The sequence below is a fragment of the Prunus avium genome, chromosome 1, assembly GCF_965620075.1.
Source record: "Prunus avium chromosome 1, drPruAviu1.hap1.1, whole genome shotgun sequence".
NCBI classification, from domain to species: Eukaryota; Viridiplantae; Streptophyta; class Magnoliopsida; order Rosales; family Rosaceae; genus Prunus; species Prunus avium.
In genome coordinates this window covers 58,473,133-58,494,322 of record NC_142284.1, presented here as the reverse complement: position 1 = coordinate 58,494,322, position 21,190 = coordinate 58,473,133, and the positions used below count along the sequence as shown (strand labels likewise).

At 39.2% G+C, this 21,190-nt stretch overlaps 2 protein-coding genes and 1 pseudogene across 2 annotated transcripts; 1 reads left to right on the top strand and 2 right to left on the bottom strand.

Moving 5' to 3' along the window:
* Positions 1 to 238: 238 nt before the first annotated feature.
* LOC110772048 (uncharacterized) lies at positions 239 to 12,031 on the bottom strand (annotated as a pseudogene).
* An 820-nt stretch (positions 12,032 to 12,851) lies between these two features.
* Positions 12,852 to 18,321, top strand: XK-2 (xylulose kinase-2). The gene is made up of 11 exons (XM_021976452.2): positions 12,852 to 13,344; positions 13,869 to 14,523; positions 14,680 to 14,768; positions 15,501 to 15,565; positions 15,756 to 15,811; positions 16,431 to 16,551; positions 16,639 to 16,713; positions 16,839 to 16,892; positions 17,377 to 17,474; positions 17,564 to 17,738; positions 17,912 to 18,321. Exons 1-11 carry the CDS (start codon positions 13,286 to 13,288, stop codon positions 18,139 to 18,141), a joined length of 1,677 nt encoding a protein of 558 aa, XP_021832144.1. The 5' UTR covers positions 12,852 to 13,285; the 3' UTR covers positions 18,142 to 18,321.
* A 749-nt stretch (positions 18,322 to 19,070) lies between these two features.
* On the bottom strand, positions 19,071 to 20,929 carry LOC110772074 (tubulin alpha-1 chain). The gene is made up of 2 exons (XM_021976453.2): positions 20,008 to 20,929; positions 19,071 to 19,872 (listed from the first exon to the last, which is right to left on the bottom strand). Exons 1-2 carry the CDS (start codon positions 20,704 to 20,706, stop codon positions 19,216 to 19,218), a joined length of 1,356 nt encoding a protein of 451 aa, XP_021832145.1. The 5' UTR covers positions 20,707 to 20,929; the 3' UTR covers positions 19,071 to 19,215.
* Positions 20,930 to 21,190: the final 261 nt, after the last annotated feature.

Genomic DNA, 21,190 nt, shown 5'->3' with positions numbered 1-21,190 from the left:
CTCCATCCCTATAGTTGTACTCTACTTTTGGGGACATTAATACGTCGAAATGTTGCAGAAAAGTCAAATATAAAAACTCAAAGGTGAGCTAGCTTTGAGCATGTCGTGCATGAATGAATGCCATGATATGTGGTCTGGAACATAGGCTGATCATCTTCAAATTTTTGGCACTTGTTTGAGTTTATTATTGCAAGATTAATATTCCTAATCAGAAGACAATGAACTTCCTTATATTTGTTCATCGATCAGAATATATCCCTTGGGTGGTTGGGATATTTGAATCATTCAGGAGACCAAGAAGAGAAGAAATGCCCTTTGAGTAGAATAATTGAAGAAGAAAACACGTGCTATTTCTGTGGACTTGCTTCTGGCTATGGAAGTCACAAGTAGAGATTAAAAATTGGGAGCACTGGTTCACATACAAGTGTTCCAATGAAGGGCACTCAACACCACCAGTTCAACCACTATAAAAGTTTTTCAATTCTGGAAGACCCCAGAAATGATATGTATCTCAATTGCGGAAAAAAATCTTGTCCTTCAATGTTCCCTCGCTTGGTCCAATAACTGTCTCCAAACCAAAACAACCAACTACCCATAGCTTTTCCAATTGCAAAAGATACTGAGATACGTCTGTTGTGAAGATGCTCTTCAATTTCCAACAGTATTGCACACTCAAAATTTGAAGTTATGGAAGATTGCATATTGAGCAGGGCCATTCCATATGCTTTTTAGTTTATGAAGATAGGCCAATTTCATCTTTCTCCATTTTCTAAAAGCACCCTATTTATGTCTATTTAGAACCAATGTTGTGGTTGTATTCATCAAACTTGGCATCTGATTGCATTGTTTGACACTAAGAGAAATCAATTCATGTAATCTCTCCGTGACATATTCCGTAAGAAAGTTAATTAATCCCCCGCACTCACTGTAGATTATTTTCTCGGCTCTCTCGATCACCACACTGTTAAACCAACTCGGCAAGGTATTGATTGTTGTGTCGAGGACCAATAGTCTTGGACAATATGAATCACTAAGGGCATGTTTAATAACTGAATTTGATTTAGCTCCAAGTCCATAGCTTGCTTTGGTTTGCTCATTTGAGTGTTTCATTGAATGGTTGAGAACCCAACCATATCACTTTTTTTTGTGTGTGGCCATATTCCCTTCAATTTCCATTCTTTATGTAGCCTATGTTTTTGCAATAGATGAGTTGGCCTAAAAACATTTAAATTCCTTCAATTACAATGATAAAGCCAAAGCCCTTCCAGATCTTCATCTGCCCCTCATTTACATTAGGGCATCAAAGGATATGAGGCGTAAACACTAGACTATGTTTGTGGTTGGATTGGGGAAAATATAGGGAAGGTAGTATGACTTATGATTGTGCAGCGCGGCAGAGCAGGGGAGGTTAGGTGGCGGGGGGATACAGCGGTACTCGTCGTTTGGGACCTTTGATTAATTAAAATAATAATAATTTCTGTCCTTTTTAAAAAAAGAAATTAATGACTCCTAAATACATGTTTGAAATTTTGTTAATTTAAAAGTGAAAAATAGTTAGATGGTAGTCGTACCAATAGTAACAACTTGTATCACAAATCAAACACATGCAAAGATGTAATTGATCCAAATCAAACAAGTGCAAAGATGTAATTGACCAAAAAAATTTCATACAAAAGTCAAATATAAAAACTCAAAAGTATATGAATGCCATGATATGTGTGGTCTGGAACTTGGCGGATCTTCTTCAATTTTTTTTGCACTTGTTTGGTTGCTAGGCAGTCTTTATCGAACTTGCGAGTGCACCTAAAATAGTATGCCACTAGCTAGAGAAGTTGATCGACGAGAATACCTCGGGTATTTGTCAATTAGTCTCGTAATACTTTCTACAAGAAGTTGAATTAAACAGGAGAGTTGGATGAACTTTTTAAATACAGATTACTTCACGCAAAATCCCCGTTTCGATTGAGTAGAGATTAAAGAAGAAAACACGTACCTTTTCACCGGAAAGTAGTATGTACTTGGCCTTGCTTCTGGCTATGGAAGTCAGAAGCAGAGATTGAAATCGGGCTATGGCACTCATGCACATGCAAGTGTTCCAATGAAGGGCACTCAACACCACCACTTCCATCACTATAAAAGCTTTCCAATTCTGGAAGCCTCCACAAAGATATGCATCTCAGTTGTGGAAAAATGATCTTGTCCTCTAATGCTCCCTCGCTTGCTCTAATAATTGTCTCCAAACTAGAGTAATTATCTACTCGTAGCTCTTCCAGTTCCGGTTGCATAAGACAGTGAGATGTGTCTGTTATGAAAGTGGTCATCAATTTCCTACGCTCATATACTGTTAAAACCTTAAGATTATGGAAGATTGCATAATGAGCCGGGCCATTCCATATGCTTTTTAGTTCTCCAAGATAAGCCAACGTCATCTCTCTCCAATTTAAAAAAGCAACATGTTCTTGTTTTAGCCCTTCAGACTCAAACAAATATTCCATACGAGACATTCCTTGAATATTAAGTACTTCTAGATTTTGAAGTTTCTGCCACAAATTCGGTTGAAGAAGTGCGCCCTCCAAGGCTTTACAACCTTTCACCTCCAATAACTTGAGACTGCCTAGAGATCCATGCGGTAAGTCACAAACACGTAACTCATTTAACATTGACATACAACTCTTACAACATAGGTCCAGTTGAAACCAATGTTGTGGTTGTATTCATCAAACCATCACTTCCACTTTCAATTATGGAAGACTCCGCAAAGATATGTATCTCAGTTGCGGAAAAATGATCTTGTCCTCCAATATTTCCTCGCTTGCTCCAATAATTGTCTCCAAACTAGAGCAATCATCTACCTGTAGCTCTTCCAGTTCAAGTTGCATAAGACAGTGAGATGGGTCTATTGTGAAAATGGTCATCAATTTCCTACACTCAGATACTGTCAAAACCTTAAGATTATGGAAGATTGCATATTGAGCCGGGTCATTCCATATGCTTTTTAGTTCTCCAAGATACGCCAATGTCATCTCTCTCCAATTTCTAAAAGCAAAATGTTCTTATTTTAGTCATTCAGACTCAAACACATATTTCATACGAGACATTCCTTGAATATGAAGACTTCTAGATTTTGAAGTTTCTGCCACAAATTCGAATGAAGAAGTGCGCCATCCAAGGCTTTACAACCTTTCACCTCTAATAACTTGAGACTGCCTAGAGATCCATGCGGTAAGTCACCAACACATAACACTTTTAACATTGACATACAACTCTTCCAACATAGGTCTATTTGGAACCAATGTTGTGGTTGTATTCATCAAACCACCACTTCCACCACTATAAAAGCTTTTCAATTATGGAAGACTCCGCAAAGATATGTATCTCAGTTGCGGAAAAATGATCTTGTCCTTCAATGTTCCCTCGCTTGCTCTAAAAATTGTCTCCAAACTAGAGCAATCATCAACTCGTAGCTATTCCAGTTTCAGTTGCATAAGACAGTGAGATGCGTCTGTTGTGAAAATGGTCATCAATTTCCTACACTCAGATACTGTCAAAACCTTAAGATTATGGAAGGTTGCATAATGAGCAAGGCCATTCTATATGCTTTTTAGCTCTCCAAGATATGCCAACGTCATCTCTCTCCAATTTCTAAAAGCAACATGTTCTTGTTTTAGCCCTTCAGACTCAAACACATATTCCATACGAGACATTCCTTAAATTTCAATTACTTCCAGATTTTGAAATTTCTGCCACAAATTCGGTTGAAGAAGTGCGCCCTCCAAGGGTTTACAACCTTTCACCTCAAATAACTTGAGACTGCCTAGAGATCCATGCATTAAGTCACCAACACATAACTCTTTTAAGTCATTCAACCTATTGACATACAACTCTTCTAACTTCTCCAACACAGGTCTATTTGGAACCAATATTGTGGTTGTATTCATCAAACCACCACTTCCACCACTATAAAAGCTTTTCAATTATGGAAGACTCCGCAAAGATACGTATCTCAGTTACGGAAAAATGATATTGTCCTCCAATGTTCCCTCGCTTGCTCCAATAATTGTCTCCAGACAAGAGCAATCATCTACCCGTAGCTCTTACAGTTCCAGTTGCATAAGACAGTGAGATGCGTCTGTTGTGAAAATGGTCGTCAATTTCTTACACTCAAATACTGTGAAAACCTTAAGATTGTGGAAGATTTCATATTGAGCCGAGCCATTCCATATGCTTTTTAGTTCTCCAAGATACGCCAATGTTATCTCTCTCCAATTTCTAAAAGAAACATGTTCTTGTTTTAGTCCTTCAGACTCAAACGCATATTCCATACGAGACATTCCTTGAATATCAAGTACTTCCAGATTTTGAAGTTTCTGCCACAAATTCGGTTGAAGAAGTGCGCCCTCCAAGGCTTTACAACATTTCACCTCCAATAACTCGAGACTTCCTAGAGATCCATGCAGTAAGTCACCAACACATAACTCTTTTAAGTTATTCAACCTATTGACATACAACTCTTCCAACTTCTCCAACACAGGTCTATTTGGAACCAATGTTGTGGTTGTATTCATCAAACCACCACTTCCACCACTATAAAAGCTTTTCAATTATGGAAGACTCCGCAAAGATATGTATCTCAGTTGCGGAAAAATGATCATGTCCTCAAATGTTCCCTCGCTTGCTCCAATAATTGTCTCCAAACTAGAGCAATCATATACTCGTAGCTCTTCCAGTTCCCGTTGCATAAGACAGTAAGATGCGTCTGTTGTAAAAACGGTCATCAATTTCCTACACTCAGATACTGTCAAAACCTTAAGATTAGGGAAGATTGCATAATGAGCAGGGCCATTCCATATGCTTTTTAGTTCTCCAAGATATGCCAACGTCATATCTCTCCTATTTGTAAAAGCAACATGTTCTTGTTTTAGCCCTTCATACTCAAACACATATTTCATACGAGACATTCCTTGAATATCAAGTACTTCCAGATTTTGAAGTTTCTGCCACAAATTCGGTTAAAGAAGTGCGCCCTCCAAGGCTTTACAACTTTTCACCTCCAATAACTTGAGACTACCTAGTGATCCATGCGGTAAGTTACCAACACATATCTCTTTTAACATTGACTTACAACTCTTCCAACACAAGTCTTTTTGGAACCAATGTTGTGGTTGTATTTATCAAACCACCACTTCCACCACTATATAAGCTTTTCAATTATGGAAGACTCCGCTAAGATATGTATCTCAGTTGCGGAAAAATGATCTTTTCCTCCAATGTTCCCTCTCTTGCTCTAATAATTGTCTCCAAACTAGAGTAATCATCTACCCGTAGCTCTTCCAGTTCCAGTTGCATAAAACAGTGAGATGCGCCTGTTATGAAAGTGGTCATCAATTTCCTACACTTAGATATTGTTAAAACCTTACAATTACGGAAGATTGCATAATGAGCAAGGCCATTCCATATGCTTTTTAGTTCTCCAAGATATGCCAACGTCATATCTCTCCTATTTGTAAATGCAACATGTTCTTGTTTTAGCCCTTCATACTCAAACACATATTCCATACGAGACATTTCTTTAACATTAAGTACTTCCAGATTTTGAAGTCTCTGCCACAAATTCGGTTGAAGAAGTGTGCCCTCCAAGGCTTTACAACCTTTCACCTTTAATAACTTGAGATTGCCTAGAGATCCATGCGGTAAGTCACCAACACATAACTCTTTTAAGTCATTCAACCTATTGATATACAACTCTTCCAACTTCTCAAACACATGTCTCTTTGGAACCAATGTTGTGGTTGTATTCATCAAACTTGGCATGTGATTGCATTGTTCGACTTGAAGAGAAATCAATCCATGTAATCTCTCTGTGGCATAATCCACAAGAAAGTTATTTAATCCCCTGCACTCGCTATGAAATATTTTCTTTGTTCTCTCGATCACCACACTTTTAAACCAACTCGGCAAGGTATCGATTGTTCTCTCGGGGATCAATAGTCTTGAACAATCTAAATGACTAAAACTATTATAACTATTCGTCAAGACTGATCCCCTCTTGACACATTTGAAGAATTTTTCCCAATTTGGAAGGAACTCAACATCTTTAGGAATGCATTCTACATCACAAATTCGAACAAACCAAATGTTTAAGTACGACAAGCAAGTTAACTCAACGAAGCCAGCATTAATTCTTTCCCCTGCCCCTTCAACTTTACCCCCCCAGTCTCCAAAACTACCTTCCATGACTAGTTCCTCTAACCTAGACAACCTAGATATCACTTTCGATGGAATTATGTTTATCTTTGAATTCCAACTCAAATCCAACAACCTCATATTAGCCAAGTTTCCTATTTATTATGGAATTTTTTTAAAACTAGACTATCTCAGACTAAGAATCTCAAGTTTCTTTAGTTTTCCGAGTACAGAAATGTCCTTTAAGAACCAACATCCATCTAGATGCAATGTTTGGAGGTTTATTAGGAAATTGAACGATGATGGTAGTATTGAAATAATAGTTAGGGTAAGGTCTAAGACCCGTAATGCATTCAGACTCTGGAAAAAAGCTTCTGGGATCTCTGTATGATTATGATTTAGAAGTAAAATTTGGAGTTTTGGGCATACCAACTCATCAGGAAGCTTGCTTATACGGTTATTCTTTAGCGAGATTACAGAACAGCCTTCATCTGTATCATTTGGCCAGACACTTAATTTCCAACTGGCTTTTACCAAAAACCGATGGCCATGTTCTGATGATGCAATTAATATGGACATATCTCGTATGACGTCATGCATTCTCACATATTCTTCGCTTTCCCCGTCCAAAAGAAAGCTGGAAGCTTTAAGGTACTTGATCACTGAACGTGCTTTGGCTCTGGCTCCTTCCAATGTCTTTCCATCTCGAAACAATCCATACCCAAACCCGTAACTAAACAAGTCTTGTATGGGGAAACTACTATCTTCGGGGAAAAGGGAGCAAAGCAAGAAGCATGATTTGGCATCTTCGCTTTTCAAGTAGTCATACCTTAACTTTATACATTTGAACACATCTTCATCGTCTTCAAGGTTGGCAGGCTGGGACATCTCCAGTCGTCGAGCTGCTTCTTTCCACTCATCAAAGTCTTTATCTCCAAGTGCCCTTGTGACTGCTATCAATGCAATTGGAAGACCTGCACATTCCCCAGCTACCTTTCTCGCTACATCATAATAGGAAGTCCTTGAGTCAAAAGACCTTCCTGCTTCCTTCGTAAACAAGTTCCAAGAATCTTCTACAGAAAGGACATCGAGATGTACTTTTACATGGCTCTTCATCACGTGACAGACATTCAATCTCCTTGTGGTGAGTAGGACTTTGGAATTGCATCGTTGCAGTTCAATGGGGCTGGGAATTCCAGTGCTAGTCAAAGTTTGTGATGCATTCCAAATGTCATCCAAGATTATAAGGGTCCTGTTTCCCCTTAGTATCCTCTACTTCAATTTAACTGCTCTTCCCAATTCTGTTTCCTCCTGCAATTTCAAGCCCAACATATCTAAAAGTTGGCCTTGAATCTTCATCGAGTCGGGGTTTTGGCTAAAGACAGCCATAATCACATGATCAAAGAGTCCATCTATACGGGCTTGTGCACTAACCAGTTTCACCATGGTTGTTTTGCCTACACCTCCCATTCCATAGACCCCAATCACAGTGACCTTATCATCTTTCAGCGCTGTCATGACTTGATCCATGGCTTTTCTTGTTGATCCAAATTCTTCAAAACCATCAGTTGACATTGTGAACTCAATTTCAATGGGATGTGGAACTTGAATAGAAATTGTTTGAAAATCTCCATTTTCTAGTAGCTTGTTTACTGCTTCTTTCAACACACCAGGGCCAAAACAAAAGAACAAACTTCCACTCCAACACAACAAACAACAACCCTAAATCCACTAGAACAAAGCCTTAAAATTGGAAAAACATAAAACCAAAGAAACCCCAAAAACGAACTCCACTGCGACGCACTTCGCACCCATTGTACCCAAAATCGCGTCCAAGGGAACAGCAGCCATACATCAAAACAAACCGAAGGCCAAAACCAGCCCGTAGCCAGCAGAACCAACAAGAACCAATTCGTGGAAGGGGGTGGTGCGAGCACCCGAGTTGAAACCCTACCAATCTTCCGATTAAGACTCGAACACGCATGTAGAGTATGAATAGCTGCAAGCTTGGATTGAGGTGGGAACAAGTGAGGAAGGAGTGCAGTAGAGCACGTGATATGGGTGAGAGTGGGGGAGATCTAGGGGATGAGGAGCAAGGGGGTGAAAGAGGATGAAAATCCAATTAAAAGGTTGAAGATTGAAGTGAGATCTAGGGCTAAAAGGGGTTGGAGAGTGTTACAAGTATGTCTCAACCATCAATACAAGTTCATACTAACAACTCTGAACCTACACACAGAAAATCACATGTCGATCAACAAGGCTCAGATGATCACACTTGTCATGTTTAGCTTAACTATGTTGTTAGATGTTAGTTATGGGTTGTTATTCATAGCTAACTTTCTAAATATACATGGATTTACCCTTTATCTACAAAATCTGAATTTTCCCTTGTGTTTGTTATCTTTAAGACTCATGTTGAAAACCTTCTTGGTTCTAAAATGAAAAAAATTTGATCTGATGACGGGGGTGAATTTACAAGTGCTGTGTTTACCCAATATATTTCTAAACATGGAATTCTCCATCAATTTAGCTGCCCTTACACACCATAGCAGAATGGTGTGGCAGAACGAAAACATCGGTCTATTGTTGAACTTGGCAGAACTTTAATTGCTCATTCCGACGTATCATTGGTTTATTGGTTTGATGTTTTTCTTACATCCGTTTATCTTTTGAATAGATTTCCCTCTATTCATCTTGGTCACATGTCTTCTTTTCAAAAGTTGTTCCATCATTCCCCTGATTTTTCATTTCTTAAGATTTTTTGTTGTCTTTGTTATCCTTGGTTACAACCGTATTCTGTTCATAAACTGGACTTCAAAAGTATACCCTGTGTATTTCTTGGTTATAGCTTAAATCATAAGGGCTATCGTTGTCTCGATCCTATCACTCATAAGATTTATATCTCTAGGCATGTTCGTTTTCATGAAACTGTTTTTCCTTTCAAAACAACTTCTTCCTCTTCCACCATCCCATTTCCTTCCTCCTCTTTTGCTAGTTCTCCTTCAATTCCAGCTTGTGTTAATATTTCTGATCCTCCTCCTCCTCCTCCTCCTCCTACTTCTCGTCGTCCTCTTCCTCCTCTTCCTCCTACTTCTCGTCCTCCTCCTCCTCCTCATCCTTCTCCTCCTCCTTCTCCTCCTCCTCCTTCTAATCCTAATCCTCCTCCTCCTTCTCATTCTCCTCTTTCATTTCCACAACCCCCTATTAATACTCATCCAATGCAAACCAGGCTAAAAGTGGTATTTTCAAGCCTAAGATGCGATCTGCCACCTCCCATCCTCTTCCCTCCACTGTTACCACTTCTATTTCTTCCATCCCAGCTACACCCAATACCTATAGACAGGCTGCAAAGGATCCAATACCTAGAGATCCATGCGGTAAGTCACCAACACATAACTCTTTTAAGTCATTTAACCTATTGACATACAACTCTTCCAACTTCTCCAATACAGGTCTATTTGGAACCAATGTTGTGGTTGTATTCATCAAACTTGGCATGTGATTGCACTGTTCAACACAAAGATAAATCAATCCATGTAATCTATCCGTGGCATATTCCACAAGAAAGTTATTTAATCCCCTGCACTCGCTATAAATTATTTCCTCTGTTCTCTCGATCACCACACTGTTAAACCAACTCGGCAATGTATCGATTGTTGTCTCGAGGACCAATCGTCTTGGACAATCTGAATGCGTAAAATGACCCATCGAGACTGATTCCCTCTTGATACATATGAAGAATTTTTCCCAATTTGGAAGGAACCCAACATCTTTAGGAATGCATTCTACATTACAAATTCAAACAAACAAAATGTTTAAGTACGACAAGCAAGTGAACTCATTGAAGCCATCATTGATTCTTTCCTCTGCCCCTTCAACTTTACCCCCCTAGTCTCCAAAACTACCTTCCATGACTAGTTCCTCTAACCTAGACAACCTAGATATCACTTTCGATGGAATTATGTTTATCTCTGAATTCCAACTCAAATCCAACGACCTCAGATTGGCCAAGTTCCCTATTTCTTCTAGAATTTTTTTAAAACTAGAGGATCTCATACTAAGAATCTCAAGTTTCTTTAGTTTTCCGAGTACAGAAATGTCCTTTAAGTACCGACATCCATCTAGATGCAATGTTTGGAGGTTTATTAGGAAATTGAACGATGAGGGTAGTATTGAAATAGAAGTGTCCGTAAGGTCTAAGACCCTTAATGCATTCAGACTCTGGAAAAAAGCTTATGGGATCTCCTCTACTGCACGATTATGATTTAGAAGTAAAATTTGAAGTTTTTGGCATACCAACTCATCCGGAAGCTTGCTTATACGGTTATCCCTTAGCGAGATTGCAAAGCAGCCTTCATCTGTATCATTTGGCCAGACATTTAATTTCCAACCAGCTTGTACCAAAAACCGATGGCCTTGTTCTGATAATGCAATTAATATGGCCATATCTTGTATGACGTCATACATTCTCACATATCCCATATCTTGTATGACGTCATACATTCTCATATATTCTTCGCTTTCCCAGTCCAAAAGCAAGCTGGAAACTTTAAGGTACTTGATCACTGAACTTGCTCTGGCTCTAGCTCCTTCCAATGTCTTGCCATCTCGAAACAATCCCAACCCGAATCCGTAACTAAACAAGTCTTGTATGCGGATATTACTATCTTCAGGGAAAAGGGAGCAAAGCAAGAAGCATGACTTGGCATCCTCGCTTTTCAAGTAGTCATAGCTTAACTTTATACATTTGAACACATCTCCGTCGTCTTCAAGGTTGGCAGGCTGGGACATCTCTAGTCGTCGAGCTGCTTATTTCCACTCATCAAAGTCTTTATCTCCAAGTGCCTTTGCGACTACTATCAATGCAATTGGAAGACCAGCACATTCCCTATCTACCTTTCTCGCTACATCATAAGAAGTCCTTGAGTCAAAAGACCTTCCTGCTTCCTTCGTAAACAAGTTCCAAGAATCTTCTACAAAAAGGACATCAAGATGTACTTTTACATGGCTCTTCATCACGTGACAGATATTCAATCTCCTTGTGGTGAGCAGGACTTTGGAATTGCATCCTTGCAGTTCAATGGGGCTGTGAATTCCAATGCTAGTCAAAGTTTGTGATGCATTCCAAATGTCATCCAAGATTATAAGGGTCTTGTTTCCCCTTAGTATCCTCTCCTTCAATCTACCAAGTTGGGGTTTTGGCTAAAGACAGCCATAATCACATGATTAAAGATCCATCTTTACGGGCTTGTGCACCAACCTGTTCCACCATGGTTGTTTTGCCTACACCTCCCATTCCACGGACCCCAATCACAGTGACCTTATCATCTTTCAACGCTGTCATTACTTGATCCATGGCTTTTCTTGTTGATCCAAATGCTTGAAAATGACCAGTTGACATTGTGGACTCAATTTCAATGGAATGTGGAACTTGAACAGAAATTGTTTGAAAATCTCCCTTTTCTAGTAGCTTGTTCACTACTTATTTCTCCTTCATTGCTTTCTTTCCTAAATTGTAACGCCATCTCAAATCCGGGCACATCCCGCTAATGCAATTTTTACTTGCTGCAACTTCACCAGTTAATTGTGCAGCATCTGCTATGGCCTTATTCGCATCTTCAACCCACTTTTTAATCTCAGGCTTGACTTCTTCTCCATTTAGTTGAAACGCATCAACTAAATTTTGATTATCATTTTTTATTACTTGAAGCTTTTCAATTTGAAGGTTGAGAGACTCTGTGTTTCTCTTGTAATGAACCATGTAACCCAATCCACGCTTTGCTGGACTCCATAACCACTGACCAAGTTGCATTACGGGACCAATAACTCCCAAAATAATTTCTGCCATCTGTTTATTTATTTTTTATGCAAAACACAAATGAAAACTGAGAAGGGAAACAATACAATATCGGATGATAGGAATTACAAACTGAAAAACTGTGATTTAGGTGACTAACCTCACGAGCTGTGGAGCTTGAGTTCCTTGGACTGTTGGACAGATCTCAGAAAACCTTAGGTTTAGGCTTAGTCTTGGTCTTGGAGATTAGCAGATGTGGTTTAAGGTTGGAGCAATTATTGATTCTTATATTATTAAACAAATTTCAAGTTCTCTACATAAGAACATTGGAGGAATATCTTTTGGCTGCCATGGGGGCATGAGTTGGAGGAGAAACACATCTGGGTAGTTTTTCCAGCTATGCTTTTAGTTTGTACTTATGTTGTCTTTTGTAACAAAAGCCGAAAAAGACCAAGGCTTTACCTCAGTGGTGAGGTCCTTCCCCTTTCTCCCTCTTGGTCACCCGTTCGAATCCCTGGTAAAGTGCCCCCATCTCCAATGCCTTGTATCACTAATTATAAATAAAATAAAATTAAAAAAAAAACTCACCCCTTGGCTAGGCTTGCTGATTGATAATTTTATGTATTGGAATAAAATTGGTCCAGTATTATAAGCACAATATGTCAAACTAGCATTCCTCCACAATTTCTAATGTCGAATTCATTTGGGAGTGATTCTTAACAGGCTAAAATCAATTATAAGCTTCTATCTAAAAGAATGATGAATGAATAATATAATTTACAGATTGGATGAATACAAGGATGATGATAGAATGATTGGTTAAAATGAGGATTATTTTTTTTTTTTGAGAAATAAATTTGGGTAGTCAAGTGATAATTTAACTACATTTTGGCAAACTTTCCTCTAATTTTTGTTCCACAAATAAAGGATGGTAGTAATAAATAGTATGTGGTTCGTTACCCAATTCTTCAACCATAATCGTTCAATATCCACTTCCTAATATCCCGTTTGAGTGATCATCCAAACTCGTTGTTTTGATTACCTGGATTTCTGTCAGCAAATCAAATCCATTTGTCGCTCACATTAATTCCTTCCCAAATCCATGAAAATCCATTTTCATCCTTATCCAAAATCCACTCTTTGAATTCAATACAATCTTAATACTAACCAATTTCCGTTTCAATCGTCAGCAGCACATTTGCGGTATAAGCAAGGCAGGCTTCCAATTTTCGTCAATTTCACTGTGGACTGGTCGCGTTGTTGAAAACAGAGTAGGATCAATCAGAGTTGGTTTGGCTTGCTCCAATGGCAGATTTCTCACTCCCTAAGGATTCTTATTTTCTTGGATTTGACAGCTCTACTCAGTAAGTTACCAATCCCTCACTCTTTCTCTCTGGTTTGATTTCGTTCTTTGATGCTGCTCACAAGATCAGAATTGCCCACATCTCAAATTCACAACTTGGTATGATTATGGTTGTGGGTTCTCATTGTTCTATTGCATTACATGGGAATCTCTGTTTCTTCACATCTTTTTAGTTCAGTTTTCTCAAATTTATCATTATCCATGAGAGTAAATTGCATATGAGTATCGATTGTCTGTAATCTGAATTGGGTAAAACTTGATTTTTCTTTATTAATGTATTTCTGGTTCTTCTTCAAGGTCACACTTTGGCTTGTTTATGGTTGGGGGTTCTAATTGTATTGTTGAATTCCATAAACAGTGAAGTTAATTGGGATTCTTTCTTTCTTCATATCTTTTTACTTCAGTTTTCTCAAGTTTATCATTGTTCATGAGAAGTTAAATTGCATATGGGAATCAATTTTCTGTAATCTGAATTGGATAAAACTTGATTTTTACTTATTAATTTATTTTGGATTCTACTTCAAGGTCTCTGAAGGCAACTGTGCTAGACTCCAATCTCAACATTTTAACTACAGAGCTTGTCCAATTTGACACTGATTTGCCCCATTACAAAACCAAAGATGGAGTTTACCGAGACCACTCAGTTAATGGTAGAATTGTTTCACCCACCTTGATGTGGGTGGAAGCTCTAGATCTCGTACTTAATAAACTTGCCAACTCAAATTTGGATATTGGGAAAATTGCTGCTGTTTCTGGCAGTGGACAGCAACACGGTAGTGTCTATTGGAAGAAGGGCAGTTCTTCGATATTATCAACATTGGACCCCAAGAAGGCATTAGTGGATCAGTTTAATGATGCCTTTTCTGTAAATGAATCTCCGGTATGGATGGACAGCAGCACCACAGCACAATGTAGAGAGTTAGAGAAGGCTGTTGGTGGAGCATTAGAGTTATCCCAACTTACGGGTTCACGTGGTTATGAAAGATTTACAGGCCCACAGATTAAGAAGATATTCGAGACACATCCCGAAGCTTACAACAACACTGAGAGGATCTCCCTTGTTAGTTCTTTTATGGCGTCTCTTCTCATAGGGGAATATGCTTGTATTGATGAATCTGACGGTGCAGGGATGAACTTGATGGATTTAAAGAAAAGGGCCTGGTCTACTATACTTTTAGAGGTTTGTTGTATTTTACGAGTAATTCTTCCTGGTTAGTTATGTATCTGATTCATGTTAAATTTCTTCGCCACTTTATGAAGTGTATCCTCAGTGTCTCATAATCAGTTTACTGTTTCCAATTTGATTCATTTTCTTGGTGCTTCATGTTTATTGAAGGCCACTGCCCCTGGTCTGGAGGGAAAACTTGGAAAGATAGCCCCTGCCCATGCTGTCGCTGGCAACATTGCTCCCTATTTCGTGGACAGGTCAGTGGCAGTTAATTTCAATTATATTGTATTGTTTGTTTGGGTGGGTGGGGGTAAATGGGGTTTGTGTCTTTTAGCATTCTCTTGACATTGCTCATCTATATGATGTATTAGAATTTTTATCCTTCATTGATTTTGGTGCATTAAGTTTACATCAGAAGATGTAGATATGAATCTTTGGGGGGTAATATACATTTAACTGTAATGTGTTGATATTGAAATAAATTCAGTCCACCACAAAACAAAAAATGTCAATGTAAGTCTGAAATAGATTGACGTCTAAATTCATAAATAAGTGAACCAAATGGGCTAAAGGGATAGGATTATTGAGAAATACCTTGGACCTTTGAAACAGGGGCATAAACAACTGTTGTTTTGCACAGTGGTTTTCATTTATTTTTTATAAGAACTCTTGTACTGTTATGATATGCTACATTCTAATATTTTTTCGAAATATTGGTAGTATCTTTTTTTCTCTATTGTGTTTTCTATTTGCCAAAACATTTGCATGGTACTAAGAAACCTGCATAATATGACTTCTCCCTCTTCGAAACTCACTTAATCTGTAATATGCAAGGTCTACTTATCAAAAAGGAAGAAAACAAATCGAAATTTTTTTGTATTGAATAGAAATACGATACTGTGGTCTCAATTTTCGTCTGCACCCACTGTTGAACTTACTGTTTCAAAAATATTTCTTTAACAGATAAGAAATTTTAAATCTCTTTTCAGATTTCGCTTCAACAAGAATTGTTTGGTTATTCAGTGGTCAGGAGACAACCCCAACAGTGTGGCAGGTTCCTGATTTTCTTATTTCATAATCATAAGTTGCTGATATTTCTAAGTTGCTGATGCACTGGTGAAATCTCTTTTATTCCTTTATAGCTCTGCTATTGGCTGTTGTATTTTATCCTTTCATAATAATATTTTTTTGTTTTTCCTCTGTTTTTTAATAACTTCTGAGCTGGAAGCATTTTGGACCTGCAGGTTTAACCCTAAGTACCCCGGGGGATCTAGCAATCAGTCTTGGCACAAGTGACACTGTAAGTTGAAACAGAAATTCGTAGAGTCATCTTTTTTAACGTTATTGTTTTCTGTTCTCTTTTTCCAATTAAGAGAATGGTGAGAGGATCGAAATGAGAGAGATAGGAATATGAAACATATGAAAATAGATAGAATTTAAAAAATTAAAAATTAAAATGTAGAAGGAAAATGAAGAGAGGATGTGTTTCTTTACATTATCTTAGCTAAAGATAGAGACGAACATATGGGAGAAAGGAGGGAGAGAATGAAGAGAGGGTGGAGAAAGGATGGAGAAATGAAGGAAAATATATGAAACAAAAACTTAAAAAGAAAAACTATTTGAAATTTCTTTTAGTTTTTAGTTTTCATTTTTTGTAGCATTTGATTACATTTTCTCCCTCCTTCCTCCCTTCCCCTCCTCCCTGTTTTTACCAAATATCCATTAAAATGCCAATTGCATTATCTTGTAGAGTGTAGGGCAATGATACCTTTCTTTAGAGGTATTCAGTTTAATCTTCATATTGCATGTTACAGGAGTCAAGACCAGAATCCCAATTGTTTTTCCTATATAAAATACTATACAAGCTAATATTTCTCTGGATTCTCACTTGTTCTCATCCACTTTTACCTGTTGCTCAGGTCATTGGGATTACTGATGATCCTCAACCTAGATTGGAAGGACATGTTTTCCCTAATCCTGTTGACACAAAAGGGTACATGGTAATGTTGTGCTACAAGAATGGGTCTCTAACTCGTGAAGGTACAACCATGTGTTGATGCATATTCCTACAATTCTAATTGAGATATATCTTCTAGTTTCCTAGTATGACCTCAAACTTCATTTTAGATGTTCGCAATCGCTATACGGAAAGCAGTTGGGAAAAATTCGCTCAACAGCTTTTGTCTACATTGCCTCTAAATGGTCAGTATGTGTCTTGTCTGAACTACTTTCTTTCTTTCCAGCCAAACGGAAATAAATAATTAACTACTTTCTTATAGGAATTATTGTCATCTGTTCTCTATTTCATATTGTGGTTTCTGCTATAGGTGGAAAGTTGGGTTTCTACTACAAGGAGCATGAAATTCTTCCCCCCCTTCCAGGTTGGATTCTTTCTTAATTATTTGCTCCATTTATACTTGTATTCTCTTTCTCACTTAGTGACTGAGGTTAGTCCGGATTTGGTATCTCCTGTTGAATTGCCCTTTTTTCTGGGTTGGTTTTCGATCAACAATACTTGTTATGGCATGTGGCAGTTTCCAGCCAAATTGTAATTGGACAAACTAAGGTTTTAACCTAAATAGTTGTTTCTGATCTATTTATTTGCTTTGGGCATCAATTAGGCTGATGCAGAGGTAAATAATCAAATGGATTGTGTGCTGCCCGGGAGCTTTAACAATACATTGTTGCTTCTTTGAGTCTTTGCATGTTAGCCTTCCTTTTCTTGTTTTTGTTTTTTGTTTAAGAAGATGTTATTTTGGGGTTTCTATAATGCTTGGATATCCATCTGCCTTTTTTTCTATTTAATTTTATAAATTCAATCATAAAATTAAGCAGCACATGATAAGCTCTAGTTTATGCTTCTAGTTGGTTTTCACCGCTATGTTCTGGAAAATTTTAATGGTGAAACTTTGGAGGGCGTGAATGAACGTGAAGTGGAGAAGGAATTTGATGGTACTTCTGAGGTTTGTACTTTAAAATCGAAATTGTTCACATAGTCAGAGGATATCCTACGTGAGCTCTTCCTAAGAAAGACTAATTTACAAATTTGCAGGTTCGGGCAGTAATAGAGGGCCCGTTTGTGTCAATGCGAGGTCATGCAGAAAGATTTGGAATGCCTTCTCCTCCAAAACGATTAATAGCCACAGGGGGTGCGTCAGTAAATCACTCCATCCTGGGCATAGCAGCTTGTGTTTTTGGATGTGAGGTCTACACAGTTGAAAGACCAGGTAAGCTTTGCATCAAATATCTATGCATCTGAATCTAGGATACTCAAAAAAGTTGATCTCCCAAGTCAAATGGACACTGGTCTTGATACTTTCCTTGTTTTACAAGATTGAACTTTGCTTGATGGAGAGATCACTGCAACTTATTCTTTCTTTCCTTTTTGTCTCCTTTATAGATTCAGCTTCTCTAGGAGCTGCATTGAGGGCTGCTCATGGTTGGCTATGCCACAACGAAGGAAGTTTTGTGCCCTTCAAATGCTTGTATGAGAAGAAGGTAGAGAATACGTCTCTCAAGAGCAAACTTGTAGCAACTCCGGATACACATCTAGTTCCAAAGTACGGGTTGATGGCGAAGAAGAGACTTGAAATAGAGAACCACCTAGTTGAAAAATTAGGACGTCTCTAAGATTTCATTTAGGATATGGTTTAACGCTGGGATGGGATGCTTCAGATTGCCTTGTATAAAAAAAAACCGATGATTCTAATCCTTTCATCATTTTGGTGTTGGTAAATGAAACTCGATGCTGTCACAACCCTTTTCTCCCCAATGAATGAATAATATCCCGTCCTTGTTTAGCTTTTCAAATATGATGCTTATCTTGGGTTGAATTACCAAAGTTCCAATAACTTGTTTACTTGCATGGAATGATACATATATAATGGAACCATTCCAATTCATGATTTACCATGTGTTTACTATACTAACACACGGAACAAAAAATATTATGTGGATTGTAGAAGCAGCAGCAAATAAAGCCAAAATTGATAGAAGCAGCAGCAGCAAATAAAACCAAAATTGATTAGAAGCAGAAGCAAATAAAACAAGATTGATTAGTAGGAAGTAGTTGATCTCATCATATTCATTCTTCTTTCCCATGTTCTTTTAACTTTCTCCATTCATAATGATATATTGGATTGCAGAAGCAGCAGCAAATAAAACCAATATTTTGAGATTAGGTGTCTTTAGTCAAGCACTGGTATGGAATGCTTCAAATTGCACCATGGAGAGGAGAGAGGCTTCCATGAAACGGGTAGCACACAAACACTTTCATGCTGCATTATTGGTCCGAAAAAGCAAAACAGTGTTATCCCGTTGCAACTAAGTTTTTCTCCATGGGAAGAACTCAAAATGAAAACTTAATGCTTCAGATCTAGTCGTTTCAGATTATAGTCCTCTTGCCCTAATTATGTGAATAATACAAAGGCCAAGTTTGGGACTGATGCTTAGTTTTCCATACATAATTTCTTATTCTGAGTTAAATTAAGAATACCTTAACCCAATAAGCATTATTAATATAAGATAGATTGCAGAAGCAGCAGCAAATAAAACCAAACTAACATAGAAAATAAAACCATATACTTAAAACATAGAGAAGTCTGTGCTATGAAGATGCATAGCTCACATACACCAGCCACAAACAGCATTCAATACAAAAACATAGAAATACCAAAACACATAAAGGCATGAAGCTCAAGACTCTCAGTAGTCATCTCCTTCATCGCCATCATCTCCCTCAGCAGACTCAGCGCCAACCTCCTCGTAATCCTTCTCCAGAGCAGCAAGATCCTCACGAGCCTCCGAGAACTCTCCTTCCTCCATGCCCTCACCCACATACCAATGCACGAAAGCACGCTTGGCATACATCAAGTCAAACTTGTGATCAATGCGAGAAAACACCTCGGCGACACTGGTGGAGTTGGAGATCATGCAAACAGCCCTCTGCACCTTGGCAAGGTCACCGCCTGGAACAACAGTGGGTGGCTGGTAATTGATACCACACTTGAACCCAGTAGGGCACCAGTCCACAAACTGGATTGTCCTCTTGGTCTTGATGGTGGCCACCGCTGCATTCACATCCTTGGGCACCACATCACCTCGGTACATCAAACAGCACGCCATGTACTTGCCATGGCGGGGATCACACTTGGCCATCATAGAAGCCGGCTCAAATGCGCTGTTGGTGATCTCAGCCACCGAGAGCTGCTCATGATACGCCTTCTCAGCAGAGATCACCGGAGCATAAGATGAAAGCATGAAATGGATCCTGGGGTAAGGAACCAGGTTGGTCTGGAACTCAGTCACGTCCACATTCAGAGCTCCATCGAACCTCAAAGAGGCCGTCAGAGAAGAAATCACCTGCAAAGCAACAAAAATCAACAACCCATCAGTCGTCAGATCCAAACAAATCAGAATCAGTAGCGATGCACATAAGGTATTTGGTAAAATACAATCAACCAGAAGTTAATGCACCAAAGGTGTTTGATAAGTTACCTGAGAGACAAGGCGATTGAGATTGGTGTACGTGGGACGCTCGATATCAAGAGACCTCCGGCAGATGTCGTAGATGGCCTCATTGTCGAGCAACACAGACACATCGGTGTGCTCAAGCAGAGAATGGGTAGAGAGAACACTGTTGTAAGGCTCCACAACAGAAGTAGAAACCTGAGGAGAAGGGTACACAGTGAAACCCAACTTGGATTTCTTTCCATAATCGACCGAAAGCCGCTCCAGAAGCAACGACCCGAGACCCGACCCGGTACCGCCACCAACGGCATTGAAGACCAAGAACCCCTGAAGCCCGGTACAGTTATCAGCGAGCTTCCTGATGCGGTCCAGGCAGAGATCGACGATCTCCTTGCCGATGGTGTAGTGGCCGCGGGCGAAGTTGTTGGCTGCGTCCTCCTTGCCGGAGATGAGCTGCTCGGGGTGGAAGAGCTGGCGGTAGGTGCCGGTGCGGACCTCGTCGATGACGGTGGGCTCCAGATCGACGAAGATGGCGCGAGGGACGTGCTTGCCAGCGCCGGTCTCGGAGAAGAAGGTGTTGAAGGCGTCGTCGCCGCGGCCGACGGTCTTGTCGCTGGGCATCTGGCCATCGGGGCCAATGCCGTGCTCGAGGCAGTAGAGCTCCCAGCAGGCGTTGCCCACTTGGATACCGGCTTGACCGATGTGGATTGAAATGCACTCTCTCATTTTCGCTGAGGTTAGGGTTAGGGTTTTGGAAATGAAAGGATGTTGAGAAGAGGAGGAAGAAGGAGGAGAGGCGGCGTTTACCAAGACGCCTTCGTTTTGGGTTGGGTTGTACGAGATTCAGGGCTGAGGCTTGTGGTTTTTAAAGGGAGAAAATCTAATTGGGGTTAGTTGACCGGAGGCTGAGGTGGCTGAGGTTAAAATTAGGGTTTGCCAGCTCTGAGGAGAGAGAGGAGCTGAATCATTGGACACCCGGCTGGCCCTTAACTACTAGACCGTTTAAATTTCAAATTTAGATATTTTCTCCCAAAAGAATTCAAATTTAGATCTGGCAAAAAAGAAAACCGAAAATAATAATAATAATAATAATATATTTTAAAATAGGGAAATGAGTGGTGGCCAAGTGGGGTAGCGTCAGGTTGGATTGTCTTGTGCTACCAGCATGATGCACTCTACCCCAGCAAATAATATATCTTTATTTGGCTGG